The sequence below is a fragment of the Branchiostoma floridae genome, chromosome 3 (genome assembly GCF_000003815.2).
Source record: "Branchiostoma floridae strain S238N-H82 chromosome 3, Bfl_VNyyK, whole genome shotgun sequence".
Classification (NCBI taxonomy): domain Eukaryota; kingdom Metazoa; phylum Chordata; class Leptocardii; order Amphioxiformes; family Branchiostomatidae; genus Branchiostoma; species Branchiostoma floridae.
In genome coordinates, this window is record NC_049981.1 from 7,414,509 (window position 1) to 7,426,925 (window position 12,417).

The window sequence follows — 12,417 nt, forward strand, 5'->3', positions numbered from 1 at the left end:
AATGGCGGGGTGATTATTTATCGATGAGAGGACCGAGGTTCACCGAGCAAAATGGCTGGCTACAAGTTTTGGATCCGTGACGTCATACAATCTCAGACGATCAGAACGAGGCCATTACGTCATCGGCCAGCGCGGCGGGGAGAGGAGGAGAGCGCGAAGTTCAAACGTGTCTACAGGGTCATATTAGGCGGATCAATGTAAAAATTGACGTACATCAACTTTTTAATGAGTAAACTACTGGAAAATAAACAATTGAAAATTTTCTGATGCTGTCCTTTAAGCCATTGCACATTGGGGTCTATCTCTATTTTTCCCCAGAAGTATTCTTTTCAAGAGCATGGGACCTAACTCTTATTGTGTACCTTATCACTATCACTGATATCCAGTGTCCTAGCCAGCCTGAAATTATTTTCTGTCTCATGGATTTTGAACAGAAGTCCTGTTGAGTGCCGGAGGCTTCCGTGCGATGTTCCTAGGGATGTCCGGGAAAATTTTGAAATCTAAGACCCTCCGAAATGCTATTTTCTGCATTTTGAGGGGGAAATTTTGCTGGTAGAGTAGACTCAGCTTGGTTCAATGGCATCTGTGCTGAATATCTGCAGATATTTGCATAAATTCATTTGTTTAATATCTTTACATGTATATACCAATTTTTGTCCATCACAGAGGACGGAATGGGCAAAGTCTGGACAGATTCTGGCTAGAACATCTTTAATTTAAGTTAGTATTCTATGCATCCGTCTAGGAATGCTGACTTTTTTTGAGGGGGCGTTGCTTGGCGACTTTCAACATATGTCAGTCATATGGTTGATATGCTGCAGATGTGCCTGTGGTAACCTAAATGACTTCTAGAGGGCGTGAAAATTACCTTGCCGGCGTTAGAACCTGGCCCATACGTTGAAACCCCCAAATAAATGCCAGCTCTCCTAGATGGAAAGGAGGCTAATAACATATGAGCTGGGATTATAACCCATCACATCACTGTTTGCATCTACATAGCTGGTATAACTGGCCTTCGGTGTAACACACATGCTAATTGAATTTATTTCTCATACCCCTATGGCCCCCAATGTTGAACGTATTCCTATGCCCTACACCTGATTGCTTGAGATAGGCTGTACTTTCACCATATGACACTATATAATGATATCTTTACTCTTCTCCAAATTTCTCTTCATGATTATAATGACATTCAACTTTATCGAATTTGAAATTCAAAGAGATCCTAAATATCTAAAGAAATCTTGTATGGCCACCTACAGTCTACATTTGGTAAAAATCCTAGTTGACATCAGCCCTACATTTTAATCCCTGTGCCATTTTTGAAAATACATGTATACCAAAAGCCCAATGGTACAAAAAATGTACATACTGCATTCCCTGCTCAGCACTCAGCATTAGTAACAATGGCAGTTTTAGTTTACCAGTAACACATACACCACCACCAGTGGACCAGCTCCCTGTTGTAATGATTGCACAATGCTGAGTGGCCCTAGGGCTATTGAAACTAAGACTGTCACTGCCCTATGCACCATCTGGTACAGGAACTTACTGACCAAACAATTCATTGGTGGACACACTGGTGTCTGTAAGGTTGATCCAGGGGCTCCACACACCACCGTGGTACTTTGGGTTCCCTCGGGGATCCGTAGGCTGATTTCTCATCGGCACCGCTGTCTCGCTGTAAGCCTCGAGCCTTCCCATGAGGAAGTTTACCAGCGGCTTGTTCCAGTCTGCGATGTTGTTGAACTCGCAAGGATCCTCCTTGATGTTGAAGACACAAGGGTTGTCCCGCGGTTTGCAGTTGGTTGACACGTTGGCAGGTTTCTCAGCGCACTTGATCTTCAAGGGTCCAGACCAGCGTGGGACGTGATTTGCTTCTTCGCTGTGGTTGGTCGTCACGCCTTCCGGAGGGTACCATCCATCCCACGCTCCTTTGTAGGCTTCGCCGAGGATTATCTTGTAGTCTCCGTATCGTAGGGCTGCTGTTTTCCTTTTCGGATCGATGTTGTGAAGCACTTCTACGCGTGGCGACTGTACCCCACGCGAAATCGTCTCCCAGACATTCGTGCCGTCAAGATTCTTCAACTCGGTCGAGTCTCCGCCAGCGAGCTCGTAAATCGTAGGCAGGAGGTCACAAACGTGGAGAAGCTCGTGGGTCGTCCTCTTGGGTTGTTTGATGAGGGGGCTGTGGACAAACCCGGTGCCGTGGACGCCCCCCTCCCACAGCGTGTTCTTCACCCCCCTGAGGGGCCAGTTGCTGGCGTAGTTCTGGTCGAAGCCGGCGGCAGGGCCCCCGTTGTCGGTCGTGAAGATGATGACGGAGTTTTCCAGCATCCCGCGTGCAGACAGAGCTTTGGTCACGTTACCTACTGCATCGTCCAGTGCCGAGACCATAGCTGAAGGAATGATATGCAAATTAAGACTGTGACCTGAATGTACAAATTATATCCAAAATGAATTAAGCAACTGGATAAAGTTTCTAAAGAGTCAGATGGTATTCACTACCTTTCGTTTCAGCAATTGATATGAGTCTGAAAACTGTTGATAATTAATGAGTTTCTAAATGAAAGCATTAGTTGACTGTTAGACTTATTTGACCACAGATAACATATATGAGTGAGTGAGTGAGTTAGTGACTGAGAGCTAGTGACTGGGTGCGTTAGTGAGAGTGAGTAACTGGTGAGTACATAATTGTGAGTTAGAGAGAGTGAGTGAGTGACTGAGTGAATAAGTGTGAGAGAGTGAGTGAGTGTGAGTGAAAGTGAGTGACAGGTGAGTGATTGAGTGAGAGTGTGAGTAAGTGACAGGTGAGTGAGTACCTGAGTGAATGAGTGAGAGTGTGACAGGTGAGTGAGTGAGTGTGTGAGTGTGAGTGAGAGAGTGAGTGAATGAGTGAGAGTGTGAGTGAGTCACAGGTGAGTGAGTAACTTTTGTGAGGATGAACTGGAAGACCAACAAGAAAGCACAAATTGTCAATCTGAAGAGAAAATCTGCACCTACCAGCAAATGTCCTCCTCCCGGGGTGTTGTATGTGGGGAAACTTATCAATGTACTTCTGGGGGGCCTGCAAGGGGTTGTCAGGGTTCCCTGAATGCACCGCTTGATGGGGCAAGTACAGGAACAGGGGCTGGGGAGGGAAAAAGACAATTACACTTTGCATTCAGATACCACACAAACACACACACACACACAGACATGCATATACATACACAGACACAAACAGACAGACATGTAAATACATACATTCATAAGCGCGAGCACACACACATACTGTATGTGACAGTTCAACTAATAAAACAAAAATCACCTTGGAAGTGTCGTGGCTAGCGATGATCCTCTCTGCCTCTGTGGAGAAGAGTTCCGTGCTGTACGTCCCGTTTTCCGTCCAAACCGGCTCCGTGCCGTTCCGCAAGTCTAGTCCCTTATACCCCAGCTGTAATCATTAATAAGGGTGTTAGTTTCTATTAATAATAATAATATAAAAGACAATATAAGTTTGAAAGGACACCAGATATGAAATATATGATAAAATCATTGGGCAAACATTTTGTGTGACAAAAACTAAAATCAAGCTAACATTTGTCACTTTGATTGGGAAAGACACAAAAAATTATTAAAACTAAGTACAATGTGTCTCTTTAATTGTACAGGAATAAGGGTATTATTAAGTTGAGGAAATAATGTTTTCTTCATCTGACATATGAAACTAAAGTGTAGATCCAGTGACTTAGTTGTATGTTGAAATATTAAGTAGAATATTTCACTAAATGCTCTCCAAATTCTGCCCAATCTTTTCTAACATTTACTTTTGCATGTGTTCAAACTGAATTTTGCAACAGATAGACGAGTATGTTATCAATCATATCATACTCTTAATTTTCACTTAAAATCAAATGCAATTTTCTACATTCCCAGTGTCTTTTCCAAATTTTTACATGTTAAGAAATATCTTTGTAACCTATGTCAATTAAAAGAGCAAAATGATTTCCTGTAAACAATGGTGTGACATTCTCTGACATAAAGATCATTATTACAATGATTCTTGCCTCTAGATGAATTGCAATTATCCAAATTCCAGTGTCCTCCCAAATCTTAAGTGACAAGTGTTAACCCCCTTCCCACTCAACCCCGATTTCTGGGCGACACGAGCAACTAAAATTTTGCTTTGTGTGAACCTTGATTCAGTAATTGGAAAATGATATAAAATCTGGTTCAAAGACACCATTGCATACCATTTTTGAAAAGATATGTTCTTTGAAATTTGATGACCAACCTGTTCAATGCATAGATCATCATACTGTTGATTTTTATCATACCGGGTATATTGAAAAGTTAAATCTCTCATTTTAGGCTTACAAATCTAAAGTAAATTTTCATTGGTGTCATGTCTTGAAGTTCAGATTTTTGGGATGGATGGAAAAAACTTGTATCTGTCTAAACAACCATATTTCCACTCGGGTGCAAAAAGACGGGTGCTGTAGACAGCCTTGCCTTTGATTTAGTAATTGGAATAAGATCCACGACATAAAAATTAGATTTAAAAGATAAGAAAACATACGGTGATATAGAAGATTTGGTGATGCGGTGATATAAAAGATTTGTTCTATTTTCTTGAAATTTGATGATCAATCTGTCAAATGTTTGTCACCCAGGGCTGTCTCTATAGCTTTTAATTTTTTGATAATTTTCTGTCCCACTCATAAATGGAAGCCCTTCTTGTTGATTTACATGATCATATAAATGTTAAATGATAAATCTCTCATTTTAGGCTTAGAAAAGTACATTTTCTCTGGTGTCATGTCTTGAAGATCAGATTTTGGGAAGGGATGGGAAGAAATTTTATCTGTCCCAACAAGTAAATTTCCTAAAATAGCTTCAGGTTGGTAGGATATAGGATGAAGGAGAATTCTTATTACACAACCAGTGGGTACTTACATTGCTTATGTTTCGATGTCTCTCTAACGGGAGTTCTGCTTCTTACCGCTATATGTAGCCGATGTAGGTGGCGCTTTTGCAGTGAGAAAACAATCCCAAATGTGGCTCAGCTTGCATCCCCCCTCGACCCGGATCATCACTGCGGATGACTCACGTACGCTAGCCACGTTTGGGATTGTTTTCTCACCGCAAAAGCACCACCTACATCGGCTACATATAGCGGTAAGAAGCAGAACTCCAGTTAAAAGCTCTGACGAAGGCGTCTGAGAGACATTGAAACGTAAGCAATGTAAGTACCCACTGGTTGTGTAATAAGAATTCTCCTTCATCCCAAGTAAATTTCCGTCCAAGAATAGAAAGACGGGTCCTAGAGACAACCCTGTTACAGCCTCTAGTGGAGAGGGGGGTCTCACTGACTACCCTGACCTCTTCTGGTGAGTTACTCTCATCGTCTGTATGATCATAATAGTTGTCCTTCCCCGTCAGGTACCCAAAGTAGGAGTCAAACCCGCGGAAGGTTGGCGTGAACTCCCAAGCATGGTGGCCAAGGTGCCACTGTTAAGCAGAACAGAAAAGAAAAATACAAGAGAACTGTAAACTGAAGCTTCACAAACAACAACACACTTGCAGATGTCATGCCAAGACGTTTCTGTATCTGTATTGTATGAAGACCAAAACGTTTCTGTATCTATATTGTATGAAGACCAAACGTTTCTATATCTGTATTGTATGAAGACCAAAGGTTTCTGTATCTGTATTGTATGAAGGCCAAAACGTTTCTGCATCTGTCTTTGAGTCATTACACATTGTCTACCGTGTATTGGCCAAGCTCTCTTCAAGGTAGATGAAGCTCTCTGTTAATAGCTCTGGGGGTATCTTTCGCAACTCGAAGAAGTTTTACGTGTTAATTAGGTGAAACTCCTACCACGTAAAACCACTTCCACTTGTGCAATTCTACCCTGGTGGTAGAGAACTTCATCTGCCCCAAAGACAGCCTGGCCAATCCAACAGTAGACTGGGTACCAGATTATGTATATTAAGGAAGTACCCTCACTTTTCAGCCACGCCAATCTATTTCCTTGATCTTGAAGAATTTCTAAGTAAGAAAAAGGTCAGGATAAAAACAGAGGGCTGGGAGGAAAACTTGCATATTAATTTGCTGTGAATCCACTCAAGTTTTGTGGACCACAATACCAGCAAATGGCGCAAGGTACTCCACATTGCATTGTGCAATTGCAATCAAAATAAAATTAAAAAACACACATTAACGCTGGTTCACCTTTATCCAAGGGTATTTTACCTATATTTGTTGTTTGTAAGAAAAAACTATTTATGGATATGAAGTCGATGGACGGTGGTTTCAAATCGGAACATTTTTAAAATATTGCAAATTTGAAACCACAATCCGCAGACTTGATTCTCCGTAAATGTGCTGTTTTTGAAGACAAAGAATAAAGGTCACCCCACGGATAAAGGTGAACTAGCGTTACAGACTTTCCTCTTTGGCGCTGTTTTCATCTTGATTTTTCGGTTCAACATTTTTTTTCCTGAATCCAAGACCCAACAAAATGGAATAGTGTGCATGGCTTCACTGCATTTACCGGCATGACATCTACAAGTGGTTGTCTCCCATTACACATTTCTTTACCGAGGCATGAATCCCGTTGACATGGTCCACATAGCCCTCCGCCCCGGTGTAGTAGCCAAAAAACGAATCAAACCCACGATAGGTCGGGGTATAGTCCCATGCGTACATACCCAGATGCCACTGCAACATGGTATAAGACCCAAACTGTAAGTACTTGTACATAGATATGAAAAGATTTGATCAGCAACAGGGCAATACAAGATGCATCATTTATTTTCTTTTAATTAGCAAAAATTAAAATCTTTTTGCAATTGTAGAAGATGTTTAAAGCTATCATACAATAGTGTGCAGCAAAAAATCACAGAGCATTGAGCAAGCATTAAAACTAGGCAAGAGAGCAACATGCAACCTTACCTCCCCCACCATGTGAATGGCACAACCCAGCCACCATAGATATTGCAATAGGATTGTTTCATTCAAAGATAGTCTGTAGGGTATTTCACCGGGCCAAAGTTGAATACTGAAGGCCGATTCCATACATGGTTGGACTTTTCATTAAAATGGTTAGTGCTTTAGGCAACAGGGAGAGGGCTAAAGGCAAACCTTGCCACCGAATTATTAACCTCCAAATATCCTCATCTCCAAGCACATTGGTCAGGATTGCTTTGAAAGTCTTTTGCAGGCTTTATCTGCATTTCTACATCTTTTTCTTGAGAGAATTGAAGTTAAGTTTTTAAAATCTTACCACACCTCTTGGTGTATAGGGGTGGTGCCTTGTTTCCTTTTTTATGGCCCTTGGGCCACACAGGTCAATAAATAAATACAGAAAAGGCCAAAATACAATCCTGGCTGGTAGTATATCTGCTTGGAGATCGCAGGTACCCTTACCTTCCCCACCATGCGAGTGGTATAACCCAGTTGTTTCAGGTACTGTGGTAGGATCGTTTCATTCAGTGCCAGTCCGTAGGGTTGCGCACTTACTATCACGAAATGCTGTAGGCCTATGATAAATATAATACGCACAACATCAATGTTAATTGTCACCCATCTGAAATACAGTTTGTAAGATGCTTACCTTCCCCACTATGTGAGTGGCATAACCCAGTGGCTTCAGGTACTGTGGCAGGATCGTTTCATTCAGAGGCAGTCCAAAGGGGGTGGCCCCTGAAATCACCCCGTGCTGTAATCCTACACGGGGTAAAGCATTAGGATGGAAAGCAAGGTTTATTCCATGAAAAAAATAACTGTACGAGGAACAGGAAATATACTTGCCTTGGAATATAATCCATCTTCTTTCTTGTTAAAATGGTAAAAGGTAAAGGTAGTTCTATAGCAGGAAAGTTTTTAAGGCTGTAGGGGCATAATATTAGCAATCTTCTGTGTCTGGGGTAAGGAAAAAGAAGGCGGAACCCATTCCTCTCCTTCCACGACCTTTTACCTGAGCCCCAACCAAGTCGGGTACTCATTTCTACACCTGGGTCGAGTGAGCACAGTGATGTAAAGCGCCTCTCCAAAGAGCACAAGATCGGCAACATAACAGGATTTGAACCCTGCATCTCTAGGCGTTGGGTTAAACGCCCTGCAGCTATACCACACAACCACATTATCCAAATGAAATCCATCTTTCTAGTCAGCCTTCCAGCAAAGTTTTCCATGAAAAAAAATTAAGAGCTAGCACAATCAGGAAGACTTTCTAAGTGACAGTTTAGATTTAGGTAGTTACTAAGGAGAGTGAGATTTCTGAAACTGAAAGTTTGTTGCAGGCATGAAGTCTTCTGAAAGCATCCAGAAGATCCAGCAATGACACTCATTTCATGTGGCCCAATGATTTCTATCTGGTAGGTTGATCAGCAATGACTGGAATGAAAATCACATGAAAATTCTGATATGAGAGCTCCAAATCAGCCGCTGCTATGGTTTGCGTCTAATTTGGCGAAGTGTGTATCTGATGAAAAAAATTGTTATTGAAAAAAACTAATGGCTGTAAACTGACATTCATCATTCATCAACAAGGATTTGGTAGTGGATAATTCGAGAATGAATGAAGGAATGAATTCAAGAAGTCTGTGAGAAAATTACTTGGATTCCTGTTCTTGTCTTGTCGGATCAAAACCCGTGGTTGGCTAGGGTTGGCAGCGTTATTTTTTCCAAGGCATTAATTTTTACACTTGTGGGCGCCAGGCTGTCATCATAGAACGAGCGCTCTAGAACCCATTCCTTAATAAACTACCATTAGCACCAAATGGTTTGAATGTGCAAGTCTTCTAGATGGATAGCAGAAGTGAAAATAGGAGCGAACTACTATCCGATGGTATCCAGGCTACATGGGTAAAGGACTAGGGTATCCAACCTGTGTGGATGGGGTGGCGTCCTGTCATGATGGCGCTGCGGGTCGGTGTGCAGATGGGAGACACGTAGTAGTTCCCCAGGATCACCCCGCTGTACGCCAGACTGTCCAGGTTTGGCGTGGGGATCTGGTCCGAGCCGTGGAAACTCACATCGTTCCAACCCTGCATATGGTTTGATAGAAGAAATGGAAAAAAAAATAATTCTATTGAAATAGATTGAAAACAATTGCTCAACTGGGCCTTGTATACATATGAGTGTGTTACATGTACACCCTATGTAGTGTGCTGGAATATAGGGCTGTCCCAATTTATGTGTGTGTGTGTGTTTGTGTTGTGTGTGAGGAACAAGTTAGACTTTGGAATTGAATAATGTGATATAATAAGGATCCATGTAGAATTAGCTGATAAACACAGTGAACTTTGGGAGGTTCTGTTTAGTTGAGATGTATAAAAATATATAAGGTCTGGACGTCGAAAAATTGAGGTCCAGAAATCAATGAACAATTGAAATTGCAAAGAAATACAAGAGCAATTATAGTATAGCCTTCTTGATAAGTGAATAGATGGATAATGGAGAACTCAATGTATAAAGTTCAAACTTAAGCTGAAATGTAAAATATCTTCGTAGCATGCATTGTATTTGTAGCTAGACTTTTTGTGGCTTGTCATGGGCTGTTTTCTAATTGTTTGTCAGTTTTATAAGTGCACCGAGTTTCCGACTCTAGGGCTTTACAATTATCTGAAATGGGTACTATCAAATATGGAACTTGTCCTTTGTTTACCCAAATGCTACCCACTTACCAAATACATAATATTGCTCATCCTCAACTCCTGGAGTTGTGCTGTCCACAGACATGCCCACAAACCAAGGAGGTTGTTCAACCTCATTGCACAAATATGCTTACAAATGGCAAACACATAACCTTCGTGATAATAAGGGCATATCAACATGGCCTAAGAAAGTCCAGCTAAGATGACTGCTATGAAGACTGCAAACTAAAGTCTTACCTCAGGGTAACACTATACTTACCAAATCATCAGCAACAATGAGGATGATGTGTGGAGGTTGATCCTGAGTGTTCTTGGAAGATGAGGAACCATCACACAATGCAGCAGTGAAGAGAAGGAGCAAGAGCACCCCCTTGCAGTCGACAGCCATCACTGCAGTCTTTAGAGTCTCTGAGTGAAGACCTGTGAACAATAAAAGAATTATCTATTACATTAGCAAGAGATCAAGGTGAAGCGACTGCGTTTACTCACAAAAGAAGGTTCTACCTAGTCTCTAAGCAGACCCTACGTTGCCTTAGAAATAGTATCAAAGCTGGCAAGGGACTATAGCCGGCCAAAGGGAGATAGCCGGCCAAAGGGAGTCAAACGAGCACCTGCTGCCGCTATACTAACACCCCGTTTATACCAGGATTCGCGTACCCCGATATATCCTTATTCGCGGCGAATCCGGATTCGCGAACCCTGGTATGAACGGCCCGAATCCGGATCTTTATGGGATATATCCAGATACCCTGAATCCACATCTGGAGGTGGATTTATCCGGATTCGCTGTGGGGTGAACCCTGGTGTGAACGCAATAGGATTCACGTATCCGGATTCGCTGTTGGATCTGACGTCAAACTTTACTCTTAAGTAGCGTTTGCTTGGTGTAGCATGGTAAGGATGAGGCAACGGGCTGCGTCGTAGGCGTTGCCACCTGGCAGGTACGAACACCTGTTCTAAAGAACATTCTAGAACGGTCAGTTAAAAATAAACGGTCATTTCTAAATTTTCTAGTACGGCGTGAAGACATGCACTTGTAGCCGTGCAAAAACGTTATTTCCTTCTTTCAAGTGCACGACGTAGCTCGTCGCCTCACCCCTACCATGCTACACCAAAGCAAACGCTACTTAAAGTTACGTTTGACGTCACCAAGCAGCATCACATGGTGTAATTAGGATATATCCGGATCTGTTTTGGACACGAATAATCATATCCGGATTCGACTAACCCTGGTATGAACGCAAATTGATATATCCGGATTGACGCCGTATCTGGATATGTCCTGATACGCGAACCCTAGTATGAACGGGGCCTAAGTCCCTTGCCAGCTTTGATACTATTTCTAAGGCACCGTAGGGTCTGCTTGGAGACTAGGTTCTACCTTGCTCTAATGTAAAACCTCTAACTTTAAGTTTTGCTTTTAATTTGAAGAATTGTCTTATACCAGTTCATACAAAGAACTCTAGCATAAGAATTCTTCTGCAGATTTCACTACAAGTCGCATGTGTGGGCGACAGGAATTGTAGGTACTATTAAAATGCAGAAGTTTTCGCGGTGGTTTTATGTCCGCGGTTTTCGCAGCGGCCACTGCACCGCAAACTTAAAACCACCGCGCAAGACAATTCAGTGCATGGTGCTACCGCGAAGTTAAAACCATTGCGAACAGTCCTTTTTCCCACTACCGCGAAATTAATTCTCTGCGAACTGAAATGCATTCACAGTATGGCAAAATTAAAGGCCCATGAGATATAAACAGTCTGGTCTCGACAATTGTTTAAAGTTGCATAGCAATGCCTGGATTGTAAAGGCACCTGCAAGATGGTGGAATGTTAACATGTTTGGGGCCTTCATCTTTGACATATCACCTACAATTTCTATCACTTGCACATCTGTAGTGAAATCTGCAAAAGAGCCTATTGTATGAGCTTAAATATAATGTATGAAGAAACAAATTATGCTATGTATATTGGGACACACCCTCACTGCCAATGTTTTCAAGACTGCAAGCAAGAGAAGCCTTCAATGCAACAGTCACTGCGGCTACAAAAACATGGCTTAGTTTATAGATCCGGCATAAATACAGTAGCTGGAAGAATTTACATATTGGGAATGGGAGATACGTTAACATTTTATGTCATCATTCCTGAAAAGATCAGTGTACGTTAAGACATTGAACATCTTTGTCTTTTGTCAACACGTAACCTTATCCTTTGCTATATTTATCAGAAAACCGGTTTTACCAGTGCCCATGACCAGCAAGTTAGATCAAGCTTAAGTCCATAATTTTTTACGTTACATAAAATTTAGTGCTGTGTCGTTACCAACGTAGACTTAAGTAACTTGGACATTCTCTTTGCACTCTTACCTTGCTGTAATGACCGTAAAAATGACGAATGAACGCTGTAAAATTGGTTTTTACCTGCAAAACAAGACGAGCAAAGGAAGTGGCCCTGAACTGTTGCGTTTCCACCAAGTGAGGTGAAAGGTCAAATAGGGTCAGATAATCAGGCCTTGCTTATCTCACTTCGTGTCGCAATATGTCAGATTATCGAGATCGGGGTGGGCGTTTCTTTAGACACCGATCGATTTTACCATGTTCGTGTTATCTCTAATGCCGAACACTAAACCCGTGATAGAAAAATACATTGTTTTAAAATGTTGACTCAACACGAATATTTCCATCAAAAGTAATGTTAACGTTAATTGGAATTCCAGTCTCCCCTAGGAGAATTCTGAATTCCCCTGGATTCCAATCTCCCCTGTGACATATAT

At 41.8% G+C, this 12,417-nt stretch overlaps 1 protein-coding gene across 7 annotated transcripts; it reads right to left on the bottom strand.

Moving 5' to 3' along the window:
- Window positions 1-1,091: 1,091 nt before the first annotated feature.
- On the bottom strand, window positions 1,092-12,160 carry LOC118412106 (arylsulfatase B-like). 7 transcript variants are annotated; one of them, XM_035814740.1, is made up of 9 exons: window positions 12,011-12,160; window positions 9,905-10,065; window positions 8,877-9,036; window positions 7,415-7,527; window positions 6,587-6,706; window positions 5,365-5,493; window positions 3,311-3,436; window positions 3,004-3,130; window positions 1,092-2,399 (listed from the first exon to the last, which is right to left on the bottom strand). In XM_035814740.1, exons 2-9 carry the CDS (start codon window positions 10,031-10,033, stop codon window positions 1,549-1,551), a joined length of 1,755 nt encoding a protein of 584 aa, XP_035670633.1. In that variant the 5' UTR covers window positions 10,034-10,065; window positions 12,011-12,160; the 3' UTR covers window positions 1,092-1,548. The 7 variants fall into 7 exon arrangements, with proteins under 7 accessions (XP_035670633.1, XP_035670630.1, XP_035670632.1 ...); XM_035814737.1 differs by lacking the exon at window positions 7,415-7,527 and adding an exon at window positions 7,602-7,714; XM_035814739.1 differs by lacking the exon at window positions 7,415-7,527 and adding an exon at window positions 7,602-7,714 and having other exon boundaries at window positions 12,065-12,118.
- Between the last annotated feature and the right edge of the window lie 257 nt (window positions 12,161-12,417).

Coding starts and splice junctions, on each gene's coding strand:
- LOC118412106 (XM_035814740.1), bottom strand. CDS start 10,033: ATGGCTGTCGACTGCAAGGGGGTGCTCTTGCTCCTTCTCTTCACTGCT. Junction 9,037..9,904: donor TCATTGTTGCTGATGATTTG/GTAAGTATAGTG, acceptor AACCATATGCAG/GGTTGGAACGATGTGAGTTT. Junction 5,494..6,586: donor TCAACGGGATTCATGCCTCG/GTAAAGAAATGT, acceptor TCTGCTTAACAG/TGGCACCTTGGCCACCATGC.